The 26,874-nt window shown below is 45.7% G+C and overlaps 1 protein-coding gene and 1 long non-coding RNA gene across 3 annotated transcripts; one reads left to right on the forward strand and one right to left on the reverse strand.

The window, feature by feature from the left end:
- On the forward strand, window positions 1–766 carry LOC117754007. Its single transcript, XR_004612342.1, has 2 exons — window positions 1–44; window positions 97–766. It is a non-coding gene; the product is annotated as an uncharacterized LOC117754007 (long non-coding RNA).
- Window positions 323–26,396, reverse strand: dipk2ab (divergent protein kinase domain 2Ab). 2 transcript variants are annotated; one of them, XM_034572618.1, is made up of 4 exons: window positions 26,187–26,396; window positions 18,884–19,772; window positions 6,122–6,425; window positions 323–1,925 (listed from the first exon to the last, which is right to left on the reverse strand). In XM_034572618.1, exons 2-4 carry the CDS (start codon window positions 19,535–19,537, stop codon window positions 1,579–1,581), a joined length of 1,305 nt encoding a protein of 434 aa, XP_034428509.1. In that variant the 5' UTR covers window positions 19,538–19,772; window positions 26,187–26,396; the 3' UTR covers window positions 323–1,578. The 2 variants fall into 2 exon arrangements, with proteins under 2 accessions (XP_034428509.1, XP_034428508.1); XM_034572617.1 differs by having other exon boundaries at window positions 25,928–26,396.
- Between the last annotated feature and the right edge of the window lie 478 nt (window positions 26,397–26,874).

The following is a 26,874-nucleotide window of genomic DNA, read 5'->3' on the forward strand; positions in this document are numbered from 1 at the left end:
GCCTATATTTGTCATTATGCTTTAATTTTGTTGGTCCGCTGAGTGTAAAAATCAACCCGACCTCCAAGTGGTGCCGAGTGTTTAAATATTCAACAGATATCGGGGCTGCAAAATTTGATAAGTGCAGGTCAGAAGCCAGCTCCGGAGCAAGGAAAAATAAATTTGAATATCTTCATTCCCTTTTTTATACCTCTGACTCGATGGAGCTCACGGCACCCGGCACTAGCGGGAGAGCTTCGACAATAGGCTTCATTTATCAATTACAGACATTTAAAAAAGGAGAAACTGGCGCAGGAAGCCGCTGCTCAGCAGTTTTATGGTGTTTTCCCGTCCTCTTAAGAATCACCTCCTTTTCTTTTAGTCAAGCTTTTTTGTGGCCCGGTTGAAGGAAAACGTGTCTCGGCCTAACAGATCGTCATTTATCAATCCTAGGGGAGATTTACAAAGCAGTGGGGCTTATGTGGCATCGAGTATTGCCAATCTTTGTCTTGGTTCTTGCCTGAAGAGAAAATCAGTATGCGGGCCTGCCAGCTCACATGAGATTGTGTACACATTACGGTTTCCTTTGGGCAGCGCTAATGGGGAACAACTGGAGGGAGAGGTGCTGTCACTCTGTACTGCTCGGGGTTTTTAATATTACATATAGCCTCTTTGGTATAGGCACATCTGCATCAAGGGACCACCACTGTATAATAACTCCCTTTCCTTCGTCCTATGTGCTGCTGTCTCACTCTCTCTGGTTCCTATTAAAGGGAAAATAACACCCAGAAAAAAATAAAAAGATGATTGCCGTATGATTGCCGATAGCCGTGAAGGGTGTTCGGTTTCTACCGCATGAAAAGCAAAACCCCCAAGCCCCCCCTCTGCCTGCCTCTCTCTCCGCTCTACCTGCAGGAGCTCGGCCTTCCCTGCTGCCTGACAGCGGGAGATTCATGCTACCTCCACCTTCCCTGCAGTCATGCTACAGAGGAAAGAAAAGCCATGGCACAGCAAAAATGGAAATGTACCAATCTACTTAGATTCAGCCCTGAAAAATAATAAAATAAAAAAATAAAAGAGAGAGAGATCCTGGGGGCAACATGAAACAGGTGTTAAGTTTCAGTGTTATGAAACAACAATTCTGAATAGATGCTGTCATGGCTGTGTGATGTTGCTGCTGCTGCTGTCGCTTGGACGCTCTGCTTTGCGTTAGCCTGGGTCCAGTGAAGGATGCGTTTAAGGGATGAGTCACAGACCTTTGTCACTCCACCCCCACCCCGAAGACATGGCAGGCCCACCCCGGTAGAGGAGCAGTTACCTCTATCCCCTCTCTATCCTGGTTCTAAGCAGAATCTCTTAGTGCCTCGCTGCTCGTTCACACAGGAGCAAAGTCAGGTAAAAAGCTTGAGCTTTAACAAATCTGCTTTGAAGTTGGATTCTCACACTTCCTGATGCAAGACCTCTAACACCTTCCTGCTCCGGTGCACAAAGGGGAGCAAATGACATCATGTACAAGAACCAGGATCTCAAGAGTCTGGAGATAAAGAGTCTAAAGGAATCCAGTCTCTCAGTGCTTAAGGCTGACGCCAACTCCATTCATTACCTGGCTGTAGCAGAGGCGGAGCCAGCAGCTAGCTGTGTGAGGTATTCGCGCAGTTCCTTGGCCGCCTGGAAGCGGCCGTAACGCTTTTTGGGTTTGGTGCACTCGTCCAGCAGAGTCTCGAGTTGTCCATCTTTGGCTATGTGGGCGGGAGGGTCGTGGAGGAGGCCCCCGGTGGTGCCCCGCCACGTAGCATACCGCGACAGCAGGTTCTGGCAGACGGCATAGTAGTTGTGGTCCACAGTGACCCTGGAGCAAAGGGAGTCCTTGGAGAAAGACAGGCAGGCCTCCCGGTCGCACTCCTCGAAGCGGCTCTCGTACCACACGTCATAGTTCTCCGGCTTGTCTGCAGGGAGATGCAGAGACACTGACATTAACACAGAGCAATAAATATATACTTATCATAAAAAGAACTCAATAATATTGATGGTCGTAGATGCATAATATTCATTTCAAATATATTAAAAAACTTGGAGTCATTAGCTGGTGTTTTACAGCCTCCATCAAGTGAATATGTAATGAGATCAGGTCTTTAAACTTCAAACAAAAAAAAAGGTCTTTAATGGATATTCAACAACTTTCTGTAAACAGCGTAGGAGTTAAAACCAACCTGCAGTTCACAGGTTGATACCCTTCTGTTTTGTGTAATAAGATTTGAAACTAAGCTGATTTGGAGTGATTACAATCCGCTGAATGACTGCACCTGACTCAGACGAATAATAGCTTTCCCGCATTTTCATTGCAAATGACTACTCGACTAATCAACGTGACCAGAGGCTTTTAGGACCAAAGTGTTTCGCTGCTGTCATCCCGCTGCCCCCAACAGGAAACTCTTTTTCAAAGCACACAGCCAAACAAGTCATCTACAATATCATTTGAAAGAAATGAACCACTTTCCAGATTTATTGAGCAAATAAAATTCTTTCTTCAGCTCATTTTTTTTCCCTTTAGAGGCTTGTGCAGGGTAAAGCAGGGAGCCAAGAAAATAACCTGCATGATGAGAGAGAGCTATTGGTTTGTGCATTAAAAAGCAGATCAATAACATTGTTGGGAGGGGGGAGGGGGTGGACCCAGAGGATGCGAACACATAATCAGTGTATCAGCGTTGTAATGCACTTCTCCTCTGGCTCATCAGAACAACTCAATCAAACATCCAGCGCTGCCCTGTTAGCAAGGGGCCCCTGTGGCCCCCCGAAGAGGAGGGGCATATCAACCTCAATCAGAGTAGGTGATGAAGATGGATCTGCCGGAGCATGCATGCCACGAGCTCGCACACACTCGCATGCATACACATATATGCACATAAAGCAGTGAAGTGAGGCCAAAGCAATTAATGTTTCGCAGCCGGCCATGCATCACGCCTCAGCACTGATTGACAGGTGGCATCAGGAGACTGTCTAACTACCACACATCCACAGACCCCCACACACTTACAGAAGGCAAACAGAAGAGGAGGGAGGAGAAGGTTCAAATTCAAGGATGAAGAGGTGCAAAGCAAAAAAAAACACAGAGACTCAAACTAAAAAGCTAAAAGAAGACCGAGGCCTATTTTCTTGCACCTCTGCCCCGTTCTCATTGCAGGTCTGACTGTAACAAACATCCTCTTCAATTCAGGGTAGTTACTTGTCAAACGGACTGACCATGTTCAACTTGATTCATATTCTTTATAAATAAAATCATTCAAAAATGTTTCAGCTTGAATCTTTTATCTATTGTCTGAGATATAGAGGCTTTAAAAAGAGGGATTGTGGTTTAAATTCTTAAATGGTTTGGTCCTGTAGCTGCATATTTGCCAGGTTATGACTTTCTGAAAACCACATTTGAAAATACCTTTCTAATTTGGATCCCACTATATTTTCATACTAAACCACATCGGACCTTTTTTATTTTTTGTATTAAATCCTCGTGTTATAGTTCTTTCTAAGCAACTAGGTGCATGTCTGAATAATAAAAAAAAATGATTTGAGAGGCATTGAATTGAACAAATGATTCACTAGTTCATGGTGAATAGTTCCAAAGCCAATTTTTAAGTTTATTTGTGCCATGACGCCTCGTTTAAAGCCTCCACATCTACGAAATTAAAGAAGACACTAAAATTAATTAAATACAAGAAGGTGAATCAGGAGGTTTCAGTTGATTTGACAAGAAATAATTGGGAGAGTGATGAGCTACCAGCCTCCTTTGTTTCCTGCGTATCTGGAGTCTTCCACATTAAAGGAGCTGGACTTGTAAACATTCACCTCACTCCTCTGCCTTCCCAGCTCCGCACTTGAGAAGGGTCATTGGGCCTGAAATACTTGTTAGCGTGGCCTTACTGGTGGCATTCAGGAGTACGAGCTGGTTTTCACAATGCCTGCCTGCGTTAAGGGTGCATTATTGAATGTGAGAGAAAGACAAGTGTGTGAATGTTTTAAGTGCTGCTGCATTTGTGTGTGTGTGTGTGTGTGTGTGTGTGTGTGTGTGTGTGTGTGTGTGTGTGTGTGTGTGTGTGTGTGTCTCTCAGTCAGCGAGCGATCGTGTCAGGGAGAGAAAAGAATGAGCGTGAATTAAGTGTGTGTGGGTTACATTATACAGCATGTGTTTTCAGAAACCACTAGGGTTGAAACCATTCTAAAACGCCATAAACTCAATGATGGGGAATGGCTCCTTTCGCACCACCGGACTGTGCAAACACACGGCGCATGGCGCGCGTTTTATCTTGCCGCAAACCCACCGCATCAATATGGATGCCAGCGATGAAAGGATGGAGCGACGCACGGCTCTCTGTGTGTTTGATCTGCAAATCAATTGGCCTCAGTTTAGACTGATGAGATTTGTGCCACACACTTGAACTCGCTTTTTCCAACTCGTGTTCTAATTGCAGGGGTTGGACTCTCCACGCTTGTGGAGCCGTGCGAGGTTACCGCGCCTATTTCCTACTGCTGTCTGACACGTGGCCGTGGCCTCGTAATACTCATTACCGCCGTCACCCCTCTTCTTCCAGCTTCTCCGTGGCCCACAAACAAACAAATCCAGGCCCACAAACACACAGGGAGCACATAAACATTCCTGAGGCTTAAACTCTGAATGGCCACGGTAAGCAGCTTGAGTTGTCAAGCTCTAAATGTGTCGGGCCAGACAAAGGGAGTCTCAACCTGGATTGTGCTTTAGGACTTGCAAAGGGCCAGCGTGACAGGGCGGGAAATTGCAGCTACTAGCAATAAGGTAAATATACCCATTTTTGAGCGAGGCACACACAAACCCAACAATCCCACAAGAAATAAAGTACAAACTCCAGGGGAAAAAACTCAAGGGCATAGTGGAGTAGAGCCATGTGGAATAGCTGTTTTGCAATTCTCTGGTATAGGATCTTGTAATTTGGCAAAAATGTTACTTTATCCAAGGATGAATACATTACCATACTTTCCCTCAAACCAATAAATGTACACAAACACTGTTTCACACAGACACATGCAGACGGTTCATATCCGGCACGAGGCCCAAAGGTAGAATCAAATGTCAGATGATATGAAAAACAACGCTATAATGATGAAAATAGCCACGTTTCATCATATTATTAGAATTTTGCTCCTGACCAGACAGTAATTGTTGTTTTTAAATCTGAGTTGGAACATTTGAAATTAAGTGCTATTCCCTCAGCGCAGATGGACACATTTTAAACTTTTGTCACATTGCTATTGAAGAGAATTATACTGCAGTAATTACTGTTGTTTTAAAGCCCAGCACAAGTGGAACCTCAACACCTCGCGACAACCGACCACTTAATTGGGATTTCCACAGGAAGGGACAAATCTAAGAGCCCCGACTGGGTGGTCACCCGTCTCTCTGAAGTAAACCCAGGAAGGGGTACGCCGGGGTAGGACAGAGAAAGTGTGATGTGTTGCTCTCTCTGTTCTTGTTATGAGGTTTATTCTGAGGCACACAAAAAAAAGTAGGGCAGTGGAGATGGCTCGTTATCCCAGCGATCTTTGCTTTGATGGGGACGCTTGTATGTCGAAGGCAGAAGGGGCGCTGGAGGAGTGTATTCTTAGAAGAGAGGAGGTTTGAAGCATGTGCAGATTTGCCCACAGCCGTCTGTCCCCCGAGGCCTCTCCTCAAACCCCTGTCACTGCCTCATCAGCTACAGTTGATGTGGTTCACACAAAGTGTTTTCTGGAGAATCAAAGCTGTGGTCAACAGTTGAATCACGCTCTGGCTCTTGCGAAATCTGTGACACACAGTTGAACGGTGGAAAGGAGGAACAACCGCTGCTTTGTGCGTCATAACATGAATAGAATTAAGGGTTAATTATCACTTTTTACAGTTTTAGAGAAGCACTAATCTCACACAAGTGAAGTGTTAATGTTAAATGAGCAGCATTTCTCTCCTTACGTAGCACAGGTGGTGATTAAAGGTTTAAAGGTGTGATGCATGTTTGGGAACAAAGATGAATTGTGATGGCAACTTTGGGGAAAAAGCTGTATTAGACATTGCTCTCAGACATATGGATGCACACACACACACAGAACACGTGTTCAGGAAATGATGGATGCTGCCACTCACTCTGCTTAATCAGCCTTTTGTCTGCCACAAGAACGTTCTCTGCGTCGACGACGATGACCTTTCCATCGCGTGGGCCGACCGCGAAGTTATCAAAGCTGACGTCGAGCAGGTAGAGGGCAAACTCAAAGTCGTTGTTGGTGAGCTGCTCGGCGATGTCCATCAGCTGGCGCGCCAAGTCTACCCTCTTCTCCCAGGGCGCGTTGTAGAAGCTCCACAGCTCCTCGCCCACGTAGTTGACAGCTACCATGCGCCCGCATGCTCCCAGGTACTTGGCGAATGGCCACCCTTCGTCTGACGGAAAGCTCTGGGAGGGAGAAACAAATGAGAACAGAAATTGTTGATTTAGAAACACATAAAAGGTGTCAAGCTGTGTAGTGTAGACTTGGCTGAAAGAAATACCCTACTGACTTTGAAAGGCAGAGGAAGAAAAAAAACATGAATTGCAAGAACCTTGAGAGTGTCAGAAAGTATTTGTTTATCTTTCACACAAATCACTTTCTTAATTGCGAGAGAGAGAAGAAAAAAAAACTAACCCAAAAATCCCACACACCAAACAGAAGGTGGCCATGTGCAGTCTTGGGTAGTTTTTGATACACAATTCTACACACAATTGAAAATCTGCTAAAGGGCAGGGTATCACAGATTCAATTTAATAGAAGAAAAGACCAGTTTGTGGTAAAGCCCTACAGCTATGAACTGCTGTATCCTGCCATACTCGGTGCTTCCAGAGAACTGATAGGAGCTGATTTGTGGTAGCAGCAGTTAGCAGGAAAGCCTGATGTGTTGTGATGCAGCAGTGGGGCGATTTAAGCTGCAGCCGGGTGTTGGCTAACCAAGTTAATGCAGCTTGGGCATGCTGACAGGAAAATCACTGTGTATTACTGGTTAAAAATGATTAACAATGAGGTAGTACCGCTCGCAGTGAGCAGCATCACTGCTGCTGCACAATAACCTTAATCCCTCAGATTTACTGATTTAATTAAGGTAAAACAGAAACCGGAACAAATGCACCGTCACCTGAAATCACTAACTTCTGCACAGGAAAAACACACACACACACACACACACGCACACACACACACACACACACACACACACACACACACACACACACACACACACACACACACACACACACACACACACACACACACACACACACACACACACACACACACACACACACACACACACACACACACACACAGACAGAAAGTGTTGGTAAGCTGCATTTGGCAAACGTCCTGCTAAGGGATTCAGAAGGTCTCATTCCATTTCTTTCCGTGAGCACTTTTCCCAATATATCTTGCTTTTCTCCTGGTCAATTTCATTTCCACACGCTATCACAATGGAGTGGGACAATGGATGAAAAATAATAGAATGAAATGTTTGTTTTTCGGGGGGGCCCATATGAGTTTGGCTACAAGTGATAAGCTCCCGTCTTTTATGATAACACCCCCCCACCACCTGCCATAGAGCTCCATCTTTTACAATAAACACCCAGCCATATGCTAGCTTAATGATAGCCCACAATTCCTATGTAACAAATCTCTCTTAGGCTGCTGTTTCTGGCAGGCAGCCACCGTGCAGCAGACACAGAGAGAGAATCATGAGCCCTCGTGTTGCACAGCCGCCTGAGGAGCCCTCCCTCTCTGAAAGCCAATCGTATCAGAGATATGGCGGGGAACGCACCAGGTCACTGCAGGTAAAGTGTGAACTACTATGACTGTCGCGTCTTACTTTACGCTTGTGGTAACTCAATACTTCACCAGCTTTCAATTTCTATCGAGAGAGAGAAGGCGGGGGGGGGGGGGGGGGGGGGGGGGGGGGGGGGTTAAATATGCATGGCTGCCCTAAATCCCTTTAAACTTTAATGAGACACAAATTATTTAGAAACATACATTTAACCCTACAGCCACTCCTTTTCAAAGACAATCGCTGGACTCCCGCCACATCGAGATGCTAAAAGACGTGAAAAACCCCAGGTAGCTGAACGGATGACTATGCAGCAATCTGCGGGTTCATTAGTACACCTTTGACTAGTGTGGGGACATTTTTATCACAGGCACTCCTCAAACTAAGCTGCTCTTGAGCTTCTTTATTACGCCCCTTGACAAGGCTATAATTTGCTAAGTGTATTGAAGGCCAAAGCATATGGATTTCGCCTGTGCTACAGTACATGATGGAACAAGCTGATTGCAGTTTGAAATGAAGGAGAAGAACGCCTGGCAAAGGGGTCCTTGACTGGACAAACACCCTTGGAATAATCTTACCAATGAAAAATCAAGATCTTGAGATGCTGTGATGTTCGATAATGATACAGAGAGAGAGACAGTCTATTACAAGTCTGTTTTGGTTGTGTGAAGCTATACCTTAGGGTGGATCTCTTGAAAGAGCCACCACCAAAAGGGGAGGACAATGATAAGTTACATTTAGTGCAGTCCTGGTCGAGCCCATTTCCCTGAGGCAACCCAATCAATTGTGAGCCAGACAGAAGTCTGTCTAGATCACTGGCATCCAGTCTGTCAGTGCCTGGTATCCTTAGTTTTAGTAATGACATCCCCAACAACTCTTGGATTGATATCCATCCTCTACATTTCATAATGTAACAAACCGGACAGAAACAAGAATCCTAGGGAGTACACGTGTCTAAAAAAAAGTGAGGAATTCCAGCAGATGCTGAGAAACAAAGGATAATGGTGGGCTGACTGCACGCCCACATACTGTGCACTGGCTGGAAAGGAGACAATCCCAGACTTCTGAGATGTTGCTAGCTAACAGGCATTCCCACACAAGAGATTTTAGGATTAGAGACTTGACAGGCTGAATATCGGAAATGGCTTGCTAATTTTTGAAGTTGGTACAGAAAGATTAGGTTCAAGCTGGATCAGTTGGTATTAGGCCCGCTTCCCTTTGACCCAGATTCAAACCTCAGATCGCTTTATGTTGCTGCAAATCTAAGCGGCTCTCGGTCTTGTTGACAAAAGTTAGTCTGTCCAATGTTACGCCTAAACCTGCTTTGTAAAACACCATCCTCCGTCTCCCATCCCCACAGGGCGGCTGGATGGATGGATGCTGGGAAGTGCAGGGCAGTGGTGTGTTGTTGGGAGGGAGAATGCGAAGGGAGACGGCAAACACAGGAGACAAACAGAGTGTCTTTCACCTCTCCGCTCCAGTGGACAGAAGGAATAAACCAGCAAAGACCTGCCTGCTAAACACATCTCTCTCTTTGTTGTCAAGTTGCAGCCTGAATGGGAGCAAATGTAGAGCGGCGGCAGATGGGGGGGTGGCTGATGGGAGGGAGGAGAAGGAAGAATGCCCTACGGCTACTTTCAGACACTGTCAACGGCTGTTACGAGAACGCCTTCAAGTCTGTGCAGCCCTCTTCCGCGGTTCTTAACATAGATGTCGCTCATTCACGGCGCTGACAGGCTTATTGCGCTCGCTCAGTTATCGGGTTCCTGACGACTTATACCTCTGGTGCCATTTTTTTTTTTATGAGCTTCCTTCATTTAAATTTTATATGCAATAATCCTAAAGGTGAGAGCTACTGAACAGTGCAGGCAAGCACATGAAGTGGGCACCTGAGCATTGGATTCAAACTCGCCCATTACAGAGGTTGATAAATACTCCACCTGTCCCACCAATCATTCTCCCTTAGCACTCTTTAAATGGTTACTCTGCAGAAGTCATTAACATCCGCAATGAGGCATTCAGGAGGGGGGGGTGAAATAAATTGGAAGGCCCAGTCTAATATTACATCCACTGCACAATCTCTGAGCAGACTTAGGAGGTTGTGTGTGTGCGCGCGCGCGGGGCACAGGTAGTGAGTTTTACAAGTCGTTTCCCCGTTGATGTTATGCTATGGAAAAATGCTGAAGGTGCAAAACTTCCAATGACACATCCCAGCGACTTTTACTGCTTTTAAAAAAGGTCTTTTCACTTCTTTTCCCTGTCGTTAGATAAAAACCTTTTATCTCCTGCTCAGCAAAACCTTTAACTTATAAAACCAAGTGTCAAATGCTCTTATTGTCTGTATTTCTTTTGTGAGAATGTCATGCTGTGTTAGGGATATGATGAGACTGGCTCCAGAGACATAAGGAAGTGAAAGTGGAAAACAGACCAAAACAAATCCTGCTCATTAAAGACGACCTCAGTGACTTCTAGGCCCAAGTCGGACTGATCCAATCTCAAAAGGTTGTGCCGGTGCACTGGAGTAGCACTGACAGGGGGGTGTTTGTGGTTTCCACTCCCCTCACTGTAATACAACAGACATACTGGCATCCTCTTGGGGGGGTGGATTGGAGAGGGCTGAAATGAAACAGGGCCACAGACAAATGGGCAGCCTCTGGAGAAGAGGATGAAACGAATGGAGCGAGAGGCACAGGAACACACACCTGCGTCCTGACATCTGCTGACAAAGGCATGCCCTTCTTACTGGGCCACTCGGGGGAGGGCGTGGGCGTGTGTGTGTGCGTGTGAGGGATGGAAAGAGGCTCTTTGTGCGCATGTGTGTGTGTGTCTGCGTGAAACTGGATCGGAGAGTGTGTGTGTGTGAATGAGAACATGCAACGTGACCAGGGCTGATAACAACCTCCATTCAGGGGCCGAGTAAACATGAGCAGCTCCCAAGATATTGGCTTGGCTGGTCTGCAAAGAACACTGGTCCATCAAACACGCAAATACATACACAGAAGCGCACACGGGCAAATATGGTGGACACACAGAGCTGTGTTTAGAAATGCAAGATTTAAAGAAAGCAGTTGCCTTCATCCTGCAACCACATCTACTTAGAGCTAAAAGGAAATTGGTAGTTTGCCACATAAGTGTTTCATGTGTACAGCTTGTGAAAGCCCCTCGGGGGGGTGTGGCGTAAATTCCCAACATTTTCTGTTCTCAACAAAACCCCATCGCTTCATAGCAAACAAGCTGGGACAGGACTCGTCGAGAGTCTGGGGATCAAACGGTAAAGTTGAGGAAGTGTGGCGGACGACAACCAAAGCAGCAACAAAAAAAAAACTTTTCGGCCCTGATGAAATGAACAATATTCAACCGGTTTATCAAAAAGGAGCTTAGTGTTAAGAAGGAGTCACATCTGCTCTGCAATGCTGAGTCCACTAAGAAGCTGGACTTGAAAAAACACGTCGGTGTTCAGTGCAGCTCTCCTGTTGACCCTGTGGGTCTGGGAGGATGTGTGGCGAGCCCCGTCTGGCATTTTGCTGGCCACTTAAAGTTTAAAATCCAGTCGGTTGGTCCGCAGCGAGAGCTCAGGCCCCACGGGGGAACCGGTGCTAACTCTTCATCCGGGCACACATGGCTCAACCTTTCTCTTCTCTCGTCTCATGCTGCTGCTTCTCTTACTAACCCCACTCCCCCCCCCCTTTACTTTGTTCCCCCACCAAACCCTGCAATACAGAATAGTGATGCTGTCTGTTCCCGACATAGAAGCCAGGAAACGCCTTCTCCGAGCGGTGTGTCTGTAAGGGAGAAGGAAGAGTGGCTAGAGACTGCAAAGTGTATGCATCTGAATTCAGAAAAGGCCCTGCCTCTTTCTTTACCAGACGTGCAGTTCAAAGAGTGCAAAGTCACAGTCTGGCAGCAGTCTTGGGAAAGAGGAAAATCATTGAATGAAGAAGACAAACTAAATAGGACTGCTGGGCGTGCGGGTGTGTGGAGGAGTCAGAGCCAATAAGAAAGTAAGAGGTAAAAAAATACTCTGATGAGAAATCTAAACCAAGAGGTCAGGTGGAGAAGCTGACCACATACAGTTGTGTGGCACAGAGGGGAAGAGAGTGCACACACACACACACATCATTAGGTGAGCTCTGCCAAGCAGTGATAGAAATGGGTTAGATAGGTCTTTGAGTTCTGCGGGCCTCTGCACTGTAAAGAGAGAGAATGAGAGCAGGATGAGGGATGAGAGCACAGGACAGTGCAGCTCAGGGCTGCGAGTACACACTTTGCTTCTAGCCGATAGCTGAAACCCGGTGCTGACCTGAACCTGAGCCACCGCGCACAGAGTCCCCTCATAAATCCCCTCTGCTGGAAGACGAGGAATGTATTAAGTCATACGCGGCGGTGTTGACTCAGTTTAGGTGGTATTGCCGCCCACGAGGCCTGGGGAGGCACCCAAGAGAAACTTGGCTGCCGACCTGAGGCCTGTGGGTTTGAGGCCAACATCAAGGGTTGTGTATTTCAGAGCAGTCGCTAATTATCTCAGGGGCAGCTGGGTGGTGTAGTGAGAAGGCAGACTGCTGTCACTGACCCTCCACCTGAACCTCTCTGCAGCATCAGGCAAACCCAGAGCTAGAAGGAGGAATTAGGTATATCACACAGAATAGAAAACTTCTAACATAAGAGGTGCTGGCCTATGACACGGCCTCTAAAAACTACACCACCACTGGTGAATTTGATTAAATGAAGTTGGAATTGCAAAGGTACAAATGTTTAAAACAGGAGAATGCTGCAGTATTTCCCTTACCCCCCATATTTTCTGACAAGAACTTAGGTGGTTGATGCTTTAATGCAGTTGACGATTTTACTACTGCAGGGAAGCTGGTGTGCTAAAAAGCATATTTTGCTCTAACATTAGTCCCCAGCCCTCTCGAGAGGACGCAGCACAACAAAGAGCCACTCGTCACCGATCTATATTGGCAATCTTAAGTGGCCCAGGGAGAGTTGTGAACGGTGTTAAGACTCTCCAGCGTTGCAGAACTGCATCTTCAGGAGGCTTGGCTTAAGGTAGGCTGGGGTGCAGGCTGTAACAGTAGGAATCTGGGGGGTGGGGGGGGGATAAATATCTAAAAAAGGAGCTGGTGGGTGGGAGAGGGAAGCAAGATGGGAGGGGATTCGGCCACAGGCATTTACCTAACCAAACACAGCTGTCATGTGTGCGCTTTCGGTGTGTGTGTGTGTGTGTGTTTTTGGAGAGAGAGAGAAAGGGATTATGGTAACACAAGCAGTCTGGCTCATTCAAATGGGGGGAAAACACCACAAGGCTCTGGCTTGTACAACACACACTCACAACCCTCTGCTCCCCTCTTCCTCCTCCTGTTCCCACTAGGGCCTCCATCCAGCGAGGGCAGCCAAAAGAGGGGAGTCGGGCCCAGATAACTCCCTGTCTTATCCTAACAGGATTCAGTCTGTACACAAAGGCCTATAAGAATAATGAAAGGGAGTTTGGGAGCACTTGAAGCAGGGTTAAGCGGCGTACACATCCTCCACTCTCATGTGCTAAGAGCGTCACAATCCCCCAGACCCAAAAACAAAAGGTACTAATCACAGACTAGCAACTTAAATAGCATTTACCAGTGGACCTCAGCCACTGAGCCGGCCTTTAAGACAGACGGCTTTCGCTTAAGCCAGGATAGCATGCAGTGACTGTGATTAAATGAAAAGAAATAAATAAAACTAAAAAACAAAAGAGGCTTTGATCCTCTTTGCTAAAAGAGGCATGACCCAGAAAGCCAGAGCACAAGATTGCAGATTTTTATCGTTGCTGCACGGACAAAATAAACGGCACAGATTCCGTCCACCCTTTGTCAGAGCATGACCATGCAGAAAACAAAAGGGATTTTAAAAATATATACATATATAAATAGATTGCAGACAGTTTGTGACCACTGCAGCTTTGTTAGTGTGCAAATGTGCATCTCTCACTTGTTTTTCTCATGTTTTACCACTACAGAGAAAATTCAATATTTCATAGTATTGTGCAAGCAAACACTACAACAAACTACCTGTGAAGCCCCTGAGACAGTCTGAAAGATGAAGATTTCATACAGAATAGCAGGGCCGCAGCTTTAATGGGCTGCATTCAATTACAAAGGTTTTGCCACATTATTCAATTTATATTGTATTCACCACACTGTAAAAATAATTGCTTCTGTCTTGCAGATAAGGTGGAATGTAAAAAAAAAAAAAACCTTGTTTGTCTATCCTCTGTATTGTTTAGTTTAAAATATGGTCCAATGCGAAATCATAAATTTTATATTTCAGTTACACAGTCATAGGATTACCTGACTCATAGCTGATGTGGGCAGGTAGCACATCTACCTCTGACCTGATTTATTTTCCAACTAAAAAAATACAGCCAGGTCCAGTCGGTTGAGTTTCTACGTCTGTCTCACTCTGTGCCAGGAAACCCCCGTGAATTTATTTTGTTGAATTTGGCTTTGCTTCCAGAAATGAATGAGCATCATAATAGATTATGAAGAGCCTCATTAAATTAAAAGCATACCAAAGAGGTATCAACCCCCATTTAAAGACAAATTCAAACAAGCTACTGGACTGGTGTGTTTTTAGAAAGAAACTGGGAATGTTTACTTAAGAATTTGTTTTCCCCAAAAATCTTTGGAGGAATAGAGATGAGGTCATGCATTTCTAATCTCCATCTTCTGTCTCTTCTCCGATTTTGTATCAGTGTCAGACTTCTGTGTTCTGGTAAAGACGTGGCGTGAGGGGCTCATGCCCTCGGACAAGTATGTCACCATGTCCGGTGAAGCCGGGGTGTTGAATGAGGAGGTGGATCTGTGCAAGGTGGCAAGAGACGGTAATAGAAAGAGCGAGAGGGGTGTCTGGGAGAGCACAGATTTGAGTCTGGAGGACATGAGAGTACTGCTGACTGAGTTAACCCCACAGGCCTGTCACATCCTATTCTCAGCTTCACTGAGCAAGACAGGGATGAGGACCAAAAAGGGTGCAAGTGCAGTCACATGCTCCTGGCTACCTCCCCAAGCTTAATCATTTGGAAGGGAGGACTAGGCTTAATCAAACTAATTTAAGGTTGGGCCAGACATACTCCAACTAACACAACCATCACCTGATGAATCCATATGTCATCTCACCAGAGGAGAGAAGCTAAGGATCACAAAAATAAGAGTCTAGAATAAATTACTTACTTTCTGTGTAAACAAAGTCAAATTAAGCGTATAATATGTAACTTCAACCACTAGCTGTCCCTCAGTCAAAACAATAACATAAAACCTAGTTTGATGACCTTGTGAAGCAGAGGGGGATCTTGGGAGTTGTGAAAAATGTTCCCGACGCGACTCAGGTTCAACTTTATTTAAGTTTTATTCACGCCACATTATGGCCAATAAAATAAATACACTGGAAGGAAAAAACTGGAGTGGCGTACTGGCTAGCAGAGTGGTTTTCCTTCGACGAAAAATTAAACGTCCCGTTACCTTGAATAAAACTAGGGATTTCTGTGGGTCTGAACATTGTAGGAAACAAGTACACAACAAAATATCTAACATAGTTCTAGTTCTTTTTAGGCATTTTAATGAAGAATTGTTGCGTATCTTAATGAATCAAATCTACTGATGTCATTGGTAAAATCTGAAATATTTTGGATAATGTAAGAACATAAGTCAACAAAATGCAGGTGCAGGTTGTATTGATACTACAGGTTATACCTTTATAAAGCATTATGTATTTTTCTCCTGGTGGCAGAGAGACAACCCCCTCAACACAACTAGACTGATCATAGTAGCTGAAACCTGCTCAGGCCAAAGCATCTGTGCAACCTTCAGACAAACACCATTGGTTCAGAGGAAACAAGAGAGGAAACAGACAAAGTCGCATTAAGTCCCTCCCACTGCACAAGGATTTTCTTGTTTGGCTGTCGTCATTTTGTCTTCCAAAAATATTTATTCCCCAAAGCCAGATTCTCTTCCACGTGACGGAGGAGTGGGGGTGTTGTGTGTGTGTGTGCGCTTGTTGTACCGCAGAGCACACAGAAAACACATTGTTGGCCGGAGCCGAAACAACACAGCAGATTGTTTCCCACTGACAAAGAAGGTCTGGTTTCTCATAGTGAAACAGGGCCGATTTACTGCCTGTGGCTTCAAAAGACTAGAAACAGAAGCCATTCTGAGAGAGTGCAGCTTAGTGAGCGCACAGCAGAAACGCTATTCACATATTTAACTGTAGAAAACCAGAGGGGAGAGACGGGGGGGAAAAGAGCTAAACCATCACTCTGGCGACGACTGACTGTAGGAATCATTTACACTAAATATAGAAAATTTAAATTACACACTGAGCGATGGCCTCTCGAACTTACCAGGGATGTTTGACTACAACCATGCAAAATTCCAGCGTTTCTACAGGCCTGACTAGAAGCCTAAGTGACAGAGTTGGAGTGCGGATCGAGTTTCATTAAATAACCGGACATAATCCAGCCAGGACTTCTGGCTCTTTTGTTAAAACCAGTCCCCACACAGCAGAACTAACCTCTGGCAAAAAAGGAGAACAAGGTGTTGTAGTACAGCACGTCTCCTGTTAAGTCTCTATAGACGCCATTAATTCTTTATGGTCTACTGCTGCCCAACCTTGTGCATAGGCCCTTTCAGCCTCTCTGCAAATTTCTTTCCTCAATTTTCGGGGGGGTGGTTTTGAGTCCAGTGATGCTGACGAAACAGTCAAGGCCCTCAGGATCCGTGATTCTCCGAGATGTCTAGCACATTTCTTTGTACATTATCCATCCCCCACAATCCGTGTTCACCATCTGTTACCCCCAGCCTGGCGCGCGCGCGCGCACACACACACACACACACACACACACACACACACACACACACACACACACACACACACACACACACACACACACACACACACACACACACACACACACACACACACACACACACACACACACACACACACACACACACACACACACACACACACACACACACACACACAACAGTTCCTTCTAATGCCCACAGGTCATAAGTTCAGGATGAGATCAACAATTCATGATTCCCTGGAAACATGCAAAGGAGCAGAGTGAGGATAGCTGCGGACAATGTGTGCACACGACTTGTTTGTGTGTGTCATGTACGCCAGATAAGGGATTGGGGGGGGGGGGGGGGGGGGGGGGGGGGAATTCACCAAGCTTCTCAACTGGGGCATAATGGCATTAAAAACACTGATGGAATTATCTGGCCCGGTTTGTGGAGCGTACACAGACAAATAGGGATGGGTGACACAGACAGAGGAAAGACGCAATGAGAAAGAAAGGAGGAGAAAAGGGAGGACGGGGGAAGGGCGGGCTGCCACACAAGGCTAATCAGATTTTATAGATTGCCCAAACTAAAAGGCTGATCTTGCCTTTTGTCCTCTGAAATGCCTGGAGGTGTCCGACCCTGTGCGTGTGTGTGTGAGGGGGGTTAGAGGTCAGAGTAAGTTATTGAATCTCTACATGGGCCATGACCATTGTTGTTCTGTCTCCCTCACGAGACGCGGTCAATGCCGGATTGAAATTGAAATTGATTGGCTGCTTGTAAATCAGTGAGGGAAAGGGAAGTTGATGGTGCTTATATGATATACAGCTCTGGCATGCAGGATGACAGAATGGAGATGGGTTGATATATCCAGTTAGTCGCAGTATTTTCAAAAGCCTAAAAAAAAGCTTGATTTTGGGAGCCCAGTAACAAGATCGCTGTCGCCCACAAAGTGACGAGAATCCACCGGACACAGACTTATATTAAAATTAAAAACAACTTGGATCATTTACAGATGCATCCCTTAATAATTCAGAATTGCCCTACATATAGTGTTAAATATGCAGTATTGCCGCCAGCCAAAATCTCTCATCTTTTGGGAGGCCACCGCTCTTAAGCCCTTCTCTATTCTAAGCATGGAGGAATGTTCGTGCTCCAGATAGCGGGAGCATGGTCTCGATGTAGCCCGGAGTTTAGGGAGGGTGTAATGGTTCATCTCAGATCTTTGAAAGGAGGAAGGAAAAGGAGGATTCCCCACCCTGTAATTTACTGGGGGGCTTTGTGGGCCAACACCCTAGCTTGCTTTGTACCGATGCTCTTCTCTCCTTTGTAGCAACGTTAATCTTGACACTTTACCACTGAAAGCTTTCAACGGTACAAGTAAAATCTGCAATTGCGATAACATTAGTCATTATTGTCAAGGCAATGTGACTTCAGATAAATAAAGAAATATTGAAGTGTGCGTTTAGAGTTCCTTGCCTTCCACATCCTTCGCACTAGCTAATTTAACCTCACAGCCACCACCAAATTGACACCAATTACTCTGAGGGCAGCGGACGGCTATCTGGGGCTATATCGGATTGGCCAAATGGCCCCTGCACCATGGGATCCCACTGTTAAGTCAAATGTTCGCATGCTGAGTGTGTGAATGTATGATTTTCCCTACATTTCTGGAAAGCTTATGTTGAGGTTGCAGCAGTGAGGCACCGGGGATTCTCCCACCAGGGGATAGCCACATATTGTTATGTCTATCTGATCCGTACAGTGCACCCTATAATGGTTCTTTATAGATAATTCTATACGTTCTTCTTATTGCTTTTAATAAGAAGCAGCAACAGTTTTGTTTACAGCAGCACTCAGTCACTGCAGTAAACAGACTAAAACATCTCCGGAGACAAATGTAAAATGTCAATACACTCAATAATATTTGGGATATGATAACACACAGAGAAGTTGAATGAACCAAAAAGATATCTACCACTATCAGTCATCTCCTCCATCCACCTCCCTGTGCTGCTGATTTATCACCTGCAGGTAAAGCTGCTCTGATAAATCTGAAGATATGTGGCAAATAAAACGAGCAGCCATCACACAGAAAGATATTTCTTTAACGTGCTTGGAACAATTCGCTATTAGTGATGTTGTTGTGCAAATGATTCTACAGTGAATGGGAGCAGTTAAAATGGTAAAAAAAACAAATCAAAAACACATTGCTTTAAATTGCTCTCAAGAAAGTTTAAACAGACAGTACCTGTAGTACGAGTGGTTCCGGGTTGAACGCCAACGTCATGAGCAGCTGCATTCTCTCTGTGTCCTTGAGGTTCTTGAGCAGGAAGCTGCCTGAGTCTTTGGTCTCAGCGTACCGGCGGACCACACGGTCCAGCAGCCTCTGAGAGGGGCAGTGCACCAGGTCGGACCAGCCCTCCACCACCTCCGGGGTGAGCAGACGGACATCGCCGTTGATCCGGGCAAACTCAGTCTTGTACATTGCCTGGATGAGGTCACAGCGCGGCCTGCCTGTGGCCCTCTTGCAGATTTTCTGGTCTATCTCGGCCAGCTCCTGGTTGGAACCAAGACGTTTGAGCACCACACGACGGGTGCCCTCTCTGGGCTCACCGTACTGTGCAAAGTAAACATTCTTGACATTGAATACGTCTAGGAATCGCAGGCGACCCCAGGTCTCGAAGGAGACCTGACCGTTCATGAACTTGCGGCACCAGCTGGTGCCAAAGCAGGCGGGACACTTGTTGAGGTTGATGAAGCGGCGGTCAGTCAACTCATTCTTCTGGAAGGAGGCGAACAGGTTGTGTGTGTTCATCAACAGTATGACGAACAGCCCCACCACAAACAGGAGCTTCAGACAGCGGTACAGGCGACCAAGTTTGAGGGGCAGGAATCGCAGCATGATGGGGACGGGGCAGAAGCAGGGAGGGGTCTTGAGGGGCAGGGAGAAGGAGAGGTATTGAGATGATAGTCAGAGAGTTAACCTCAATGCCTCTCCGTCATGGCTAACCGGGGGAGATTCTAAAGCAGCAGGCGGGGGCGGGGTTGGCACATCTGCCCCGTGCCGGTCTCTGGTAGAGGCCAGTGAGTCATGTTCTCCCTTCTTGGTTATTTTGTGCAACCTCGAGCCAGCAGGCCTAAAATCAAGAAGCGAGAGAGGAGAACATATTACATCAGGGCAAATAAAGCAAACAACATTTTATAAACACTTTGCAATTGGCCTTTTGGTCATGATTAAGTGAAAGAAAGGTTACATTTTTCATCTGCTTGGGCTGCAACCTCAAACCCTACGTCCTAGCATGAGATACCTTCAATAAAACAAAAAGGCACTTTCTCTGGCATATGAAATGGTCTCACAAATTTGAATTGCTTGGGTCATTTGAGAGATTTCATTACTTTTTGAGCTGAAATGAGATGGCCCACAGCCAATGCAATAAAACCTGCCTCTGCCTGTTTGAGATTTTTTGTATACTCCCGAAACACTGGACGATAAATAACAAGTATGTAAAAGGGGAAAATAAAGTGTCAGTGATCAAATTAGGAGGAAATGTACAACGTCCTCTCGTAGTATAAATAAAATGTGATGCGCTCCGAGGATGATTCCTCAGTGGACTACCCGTCAGCAGCTACAGAAGTATCCATCACTTTCCCTCCCATGCACAGCAAATCACACAGCGTCTGCATTACTCAACAGCTCAGAAGTCTTGATTTTTTTCTTCTTCCATCTTCTCACTTTAAAAATGGAGGAATCATACGTTTGTGAAGGGAGTTACGCTGTGTAGATTAACCTTTGATCAGAGCTGCCCTGCTTCGTTTTAATCATGCTCTGAAGTTGATTCTTTGAAAGTGGCTGGTGTCACTAAAACAGCATTTGTGGTTGAGATGGGGGGGGGGGGGAGAGATACCTCCATTAGGCATATCGACATCAGCAGTGAAGGAGGAAGAACTGCGCGGGGAAGAGAGAGACCACAATCTGGGCTCGCAGTACGAGCACAATGCTCTCAGAAAAAGCCTCACAAGGGCCCCCCCGTAGTCCGCCCTGTGATGAAGCCATGTTAGCCCACCCAATCAGCTTTTTGGAAATGAATCTTTTAAGTCGCTTTAAGAAAGACTAACTCAGGCCATGCAAATTAGCCATCCTCAATTAGAGCTCATTAGGACATGCCTATTAGGACAGCTGACTTGAGAGGGCATGGCTAACGAGCAGGCACACTAGTGTGATTAGTGCGCGTGTCGATGGGTTCCTTGCGTTTTTCTTTCAGATCGAAAAGCGGCTGAGATTTGGAAGGGCCGCCGGCAGCCAAGAGAGCTGCGGTTGTGGGTGGGGGGGGTTGACGTGCAGCTGTGGAGTGTCAGATAAGAAAGCTGGATACACTGGTTCTTACCTCACACCTCTGTCTGAATATACCTCAAGCAGATCACGCCAAACATCAGTAATGTAAAAATAGACCATATCCAAATAGGGGAGCTACAGACAGCTTTTCTTTTTTTTTTTAAGGAAACGAAAAACATGATTCATACATTTTTCTCTTCTCGCCACAAATCTAAAATCAACTCAACTCAACAGCGAGCATATGATTTTCTTCTCACCATTACAAGATGGGGATAATGAGAGTAGCAGGGTTCCTTTTAGAGCTTTTAAATGGAGGCAATCTTTAAATCATTTAAAACTCAGTATTAAATCAAATAGCTACTGTAAAACTCAATAATAATAATGTCACCAATTTCCAAGACGTGGCTCAACGATTATTTATATATTTTACTGTTAAAATGAAGCACAATGATACAATGAATTTTAAGCCATAGAAATTCATCTTTATGGGGAGATGTTTTGAATGTATTATGACTTCAAGCCCACGTCGACCTGAGATACCTGGGAAGCAAAAGAATAGATAATTCGTAATGCATTTCATTCAGCGAGCAAAGTAAAGAAGCTTCTGGTCCACATCAGGTTGACTTGCCTCGAGTCTGATAATTAACCACACTCCATTCAGAATGAACTAAAAGGCCAACACAATATCCTAACAGTGTCTAGAAATAATATTCAAATTCTACAACATATTCATATTGAATTGGAAAGGGAAGATGGAAAAACTCCCCCAAAACAACAACTTCAGTCAAAATAAAGTTTGCCTCCTACTACAGGGAACAGGATGAAGCTGACTGCTTGAGGAGAAAAAAGAAGCAGAATATCCTGTAGCACCACGATTTCGACTCAAGTGCCATTTAGCATCTGACACAGGCAGTCACGGCGCAGACCCGGCTGCAAGATCTTGGGAGCAGATAAGAGATTTACCTAGGATCAGCGAAGGGCTCAGAGAGGATGAAACATAACCTCAGTCAGGTGCCCACGAAAAGATGTTCACCTCCTCATCCCTGAGAGAAAGTGGAGGGAGAGCAACAGTAAAGCTGGAGCAAAGTCCCTGCAGAAAGACCCTGACAGCACGGGATAATGAGATGCATGAGCTGGAGGCTGACACCGGCAGGATACGAAGCTCCTCACTCGTCAAAGGAGTTAGGCCTCAATTACCTGCGGGGCATTCGGTGCATTGTGCCAATGACTTCACCGATTGCTGGAGTGAAAAGGATAAGCTACACCTGGCAATTCTTTTCGGTTAATGAGAGACAACCCAGGTGTTAAAATGCTCACACGTGTGAGGGAGACACACAAATGTGGCAGCGGTGGCTTATCCTTGATCCTATACATTTGTTTAGCCGGGAGCAGAGGGGCACGAGAAGTGAAATGCTACGAGGTTAGTTTTTATTGCCGGCTGCTGCTGCTATTACACGCACAGTAACGGTGTGAATGAGACCAAAACATTCGGCGTTAATGGAAGGATGGCACGGTTAATTTAAGACGGGGGGATATTTTCCCCCACTAGACTGCTCCTTGTGAATTTTTGCACCTGCAAAACCATTTATTTGTCTGCCTCACTTTCTCTACTGCTGCATGCCACCCCATTGCTGGGAGGTATATGAAGCATGACATGCGGAGACGAGGGCGAACCGCATAGGCCTCTATAGCAAGGTTGCCTACTCAGATTCTTGACAAGGGTAAAGTTCACTTTACAAATTAAAGCCAGACGCTTTGTATTCCAACGCAGATGTTACCCACCGGAATAGACGGGCAGTGAAATTTAAGGCTGTGTTTTCTTTTGAACAAACCTCATTGTGCCCACAGAAAAAAAAAAAGTGTGTTTTAAATTAGCTCCCCTCCTCCATTCCTCCCCACGGTGCCTCTGCTCCCTCTGCACTCGGGAAGAAGGAGGGATGCACAATACCAAGAGGAGAGCTTGTTTAGAACAAGCACCAAATTACCTCTCATCGTGCACAGCCGCTTGCCAAAAGTGGGCTAAGAAAGTTTTTCAGCGTTCCCGGCCTACAAAGTACACGGATGGTGAGCGTTTCGAAAAGGGAGGCAAAGAAAAGGAGGGCAAATCAAAGGATGCCTGACTCCTCATGCATGGGAGATGAGTCTTGCATTCAAAATGTTCCAAGTTTGGCAGATGTTAAGAGCCGCAAAATGGCTCATTACTGGGACAGAAAAGGCGCAAGATGAAGCAAAAGGCCCCATGTCGGCTTAAAACAGAATGACAAAGGTCGAAACGGATGAAGATGACATTGTAATATTCCAATATTACAACCTTTATTAAACTTAGATTTTGACAGAGTAATCCAGATAAGAAGAGAGGAGGTTGAAAACGAAATTTCCTCCTCGAATAATCTTTCCTACAGCTCATTGTGCAAAAAAAAAAAATGGTTTGAGATAATGGTGTACGAGTGCAAGGCTACTCCCGGGCTCACCCATTTCCTTCACTGCACCTGAGGCTAAACTTCATTATGATATAATGAAGTCAAGCCACACACATGAACACGCCTGATTAATTCCACTGGAAATGCAAAAGGAAGTGTGGGAGAGAGGAAGTGGTGGAAAGGATGGGAATACAGTGCGGGAGGAAGTAGAGGAGAGAGCGAAAAAGAGATACAACAAATGTCTAGCTAATGGACTGCAAGGTGAGAGAAACTCTGGGTTATTGCTCTTGTGATGGAAATGAATGGAAAGAGATCACTTGAATACAAAGTAGCAGTTCTCCATCTCTGAATGGACACACACACACACACACACACACACACACACACACACACACACACACACACAAACAAACAAACACACATGAACGCATCTCCCCCTCTCCGGAGACCGGTGCCGGCATTACCACGAAGCCTTACTCAAAAGCTCGGAAAAAGCCTCCTCTGACCCCCCCTCCCTCCCTCCCTCCCCCTTTTCCATTGCAATGAGTGGCTCTAGCTGGAGAGAGGAACTACTGTTGTCAAGGTTATCGACTGAGGGAGTCAATAGTGTTTGATCACAAAAACATTCAGCCACTGTGGGACCGCCTGAGTACAGCAAAGACGTAGACAGTGATGGATGGATACAAACGACACGCCTCACGGAACATAGAGTCCTCAGAATATAAACACCAATTAGCAGCATCCCCCACATGAGCGTCGGTGTGTTCATCTCTGGCCCGAGCCAAACGCCGGAGATTTTAATGAGAATATCAATGATATCTGCTTCTGCGCCAAAGCGCCGCAGCTGTTTGGAAGGACACACTTGAACTGGGAAGACTCTGCTCTGGATTCTTCGGCGCAGAGCGTGGTTTTGTTTTGTTTAATTCAAACAGCTGCGCATTTTCACGGGACAGCAGCCCTCAGCAAAAAGTTGGAAAAAGTTGTGACGCATGAGAATCTCACGTTGATGCTCTTGCGAAACGAAATGTGACGTCGATGTGAAGCTGCACATGATGTGATTTAAACAAGCTGTCAAAACAAACTATTTGGAATGGGCGGATGGGGGTGGGGGGGATTAATTACCTGACAGACGTTTATTATTTCATTTGAGGTCACTTCTAATGTAGCTCTATATCTGTTGTGTTTTTTCTCCATTTGATTTGGTGGGTCTGGAGGTCAAATATGAAAATATTCTGCTCCTGCGGGAGGTTTTAGGCTACAGTTGCAAAACATTCCCCCGCTGAGCGCCGAGAAACATTCAAATCAACCACCAGCAGAAGATCTTAAGTGCACTGGTCTATTTTCACAGTTCCCTCGTCGACCAACCTTGCAGAAAGCCTCCGTAATTAGTCTCGTCTTGTGAAAAAAAATATGCATTCATTCATTAGATTGTCAGGAGAAATTCCTCGTGACTTAATATAATCTTTATCTGAACCAAAACAGTCGGGAGTGTTTTGGGAATCTGTTTTTTCCCCTTGAAGAAATCAAGGGCAGAGGTTTGCACACAAACGCAAAAAAGCCACACAACCATTATTATTCCATAGAAATCACAAGTAAATTTTAGCCATTAGCACGAATTACACCCTCGTTCTCAGTCTCGAGTCCGAGTCTTTCTGTCCGATGAGCAAATCTCTCAGCCTCATGTTTACTCACGCCAACATGGAGGGGAAAATACAAGGAAAATATAAGTAAAATCAATTCAAATAAGGTCGGCCGAGTGGAAACCTGTTGAGACACAGTAGTTTTATTTATTTTTTTTGAGTAAACAACTAATTGGGAGGCAATAGAGAAAAAAAAAAAACAGGTTGCAGCAACATTTTTAAAATGTGGATTGACACTCGAATAAATACAATCCTATAACCAGTGTTGCTGGTTTAAATTGCATATGTCCTGCATGCAAAGAGCAGAAAGAGGCTGAAGGGACAATGCATATCCGTCCAACACATCATCATCCACATCTGCCTGGGGCTGCACAGTGGGTCGAGCACGAGGACAGCAGCCTGCAGCCTGCAGCTCTGTGCGTTATATCAACTTGTAGTGGAAATAAACTTCAATAAAGCAATAAAGTTGAATCTTATCTTCATGGCTAACGTTGTCTAATGCACGGAGCAGCAGCAGCAGAGGAGATAAGATTAACTGCAGACCGATTGTAACACTTAAACGCGATCGTTTGGAGACGCAGAAAACTGACACCACCATCACGAGCAATATTTGTGGTAACAAAAACGCTTCCTGTCCCCCCGTTCACAGGATGCGGGCATCTGATAAGAGTTGTGTTGCTGCTAACAACTCTTTGTGTTGTTGACGCTCACATGTGTCGGAACCTGCTCTGACACCGATGCTAAATGAGAAGCAGAGAGAGGAACCGCTTCACTCGCGGTCCTTGTTTTTGAACTAGTTCGTACACAGTGCGGAGCCGGGGACTCCGCTGTGTGCGCCGGGTCCACGGTGGTGAAGTTCACCGCGGACCGGCTGAGGGGAAACAAAGTGAGAAACAAACCTGGGAGACTTCTCACTGGAACGAAACGCTTATCGCTCGCCGGGTGTCATTCCCTTCAAAGTTGCGGCGGAACACGGACGCTTGGAGCCGTCCACAGCCACGATAGCGCGCCCCGGGGTGGGAAAAGCTCGACGGAGATCGGCTCTGTCAGGCGAACTCGCACGGGCTCCCCATTCTCTAGCTCCCGGGTATGTAGCCAGCTAGCCTGCTAGCTCCTCGGATAAACAGTTGGGGTGTCGGGTCTTAACTCTTCACGTACCGGTGCTTTCCGACCGGACGACGCGCTCCTCTTCGCCGCCGGCTGTGCTGCGCCACACCGTCCGCGGCAATCCGCCTCTCATGGGTCCGTGTGCGGTCAGAGATCAGCCGTGTTCCCGTGCTTCTTCTCCGGGGCAGCGGCTCACTCCTCTCCGACACCACAATGGACTCGACTCTTTTCAACACCAGCCTCTTTTCTCTTTCACGACACCCACCGCCGCTTTACGGCCGCGGTTGCTAGGAGATTATTCTAATGTTGTCTGGTCTGGAGCTCCGCCCCCAGCTCAGGGTTGACCCTAAAATGTATATTTTCCATAAAACCTTTAGAGAATAGTTTCATGATATAAAATAAACGTGCTGTGAAACTCAATGTGCCCAGAAAATAATCTAAAAGGGAGTAATGATGAAAATCAACATAATATTTATATATAAAATGTATAAAATGATGGAAGCAATGTGTTATATTGTGTGAATGAATGCCTTATTCTATTTTCTGTATTTAGTTATTGGCTGAGGTTATGGTTGTTTATTTCACATTTCTCTGTATCTTTACACTTTTATATAGTTATAGTTTGACTGGAGAGAGAAGCCTCTTACGATATCATTGGACCAGTATGGGTACAATGACAATAAAGATCTTTGAAGTAGCCTATGTTGACATAACTTGGCCAAAAAGTCAGAGGAATCTG

The sequence above is a fragment of the Hippoglossus hippoglossus genome, chromosome 20 (assembly GCF_009819705.1).
Source record: "Hippoglossus hippoglossus isolate fHipHip1 chromosome 20, fHipHip1.pri, whole genome shotgun sequence".
NCBI lineage: Eukaryota > Metazoa > Chordata > Actinopteri > Pleuronectiformes > Pleuronectidae > Hippoglossus > Hippoglossus hippoglossus.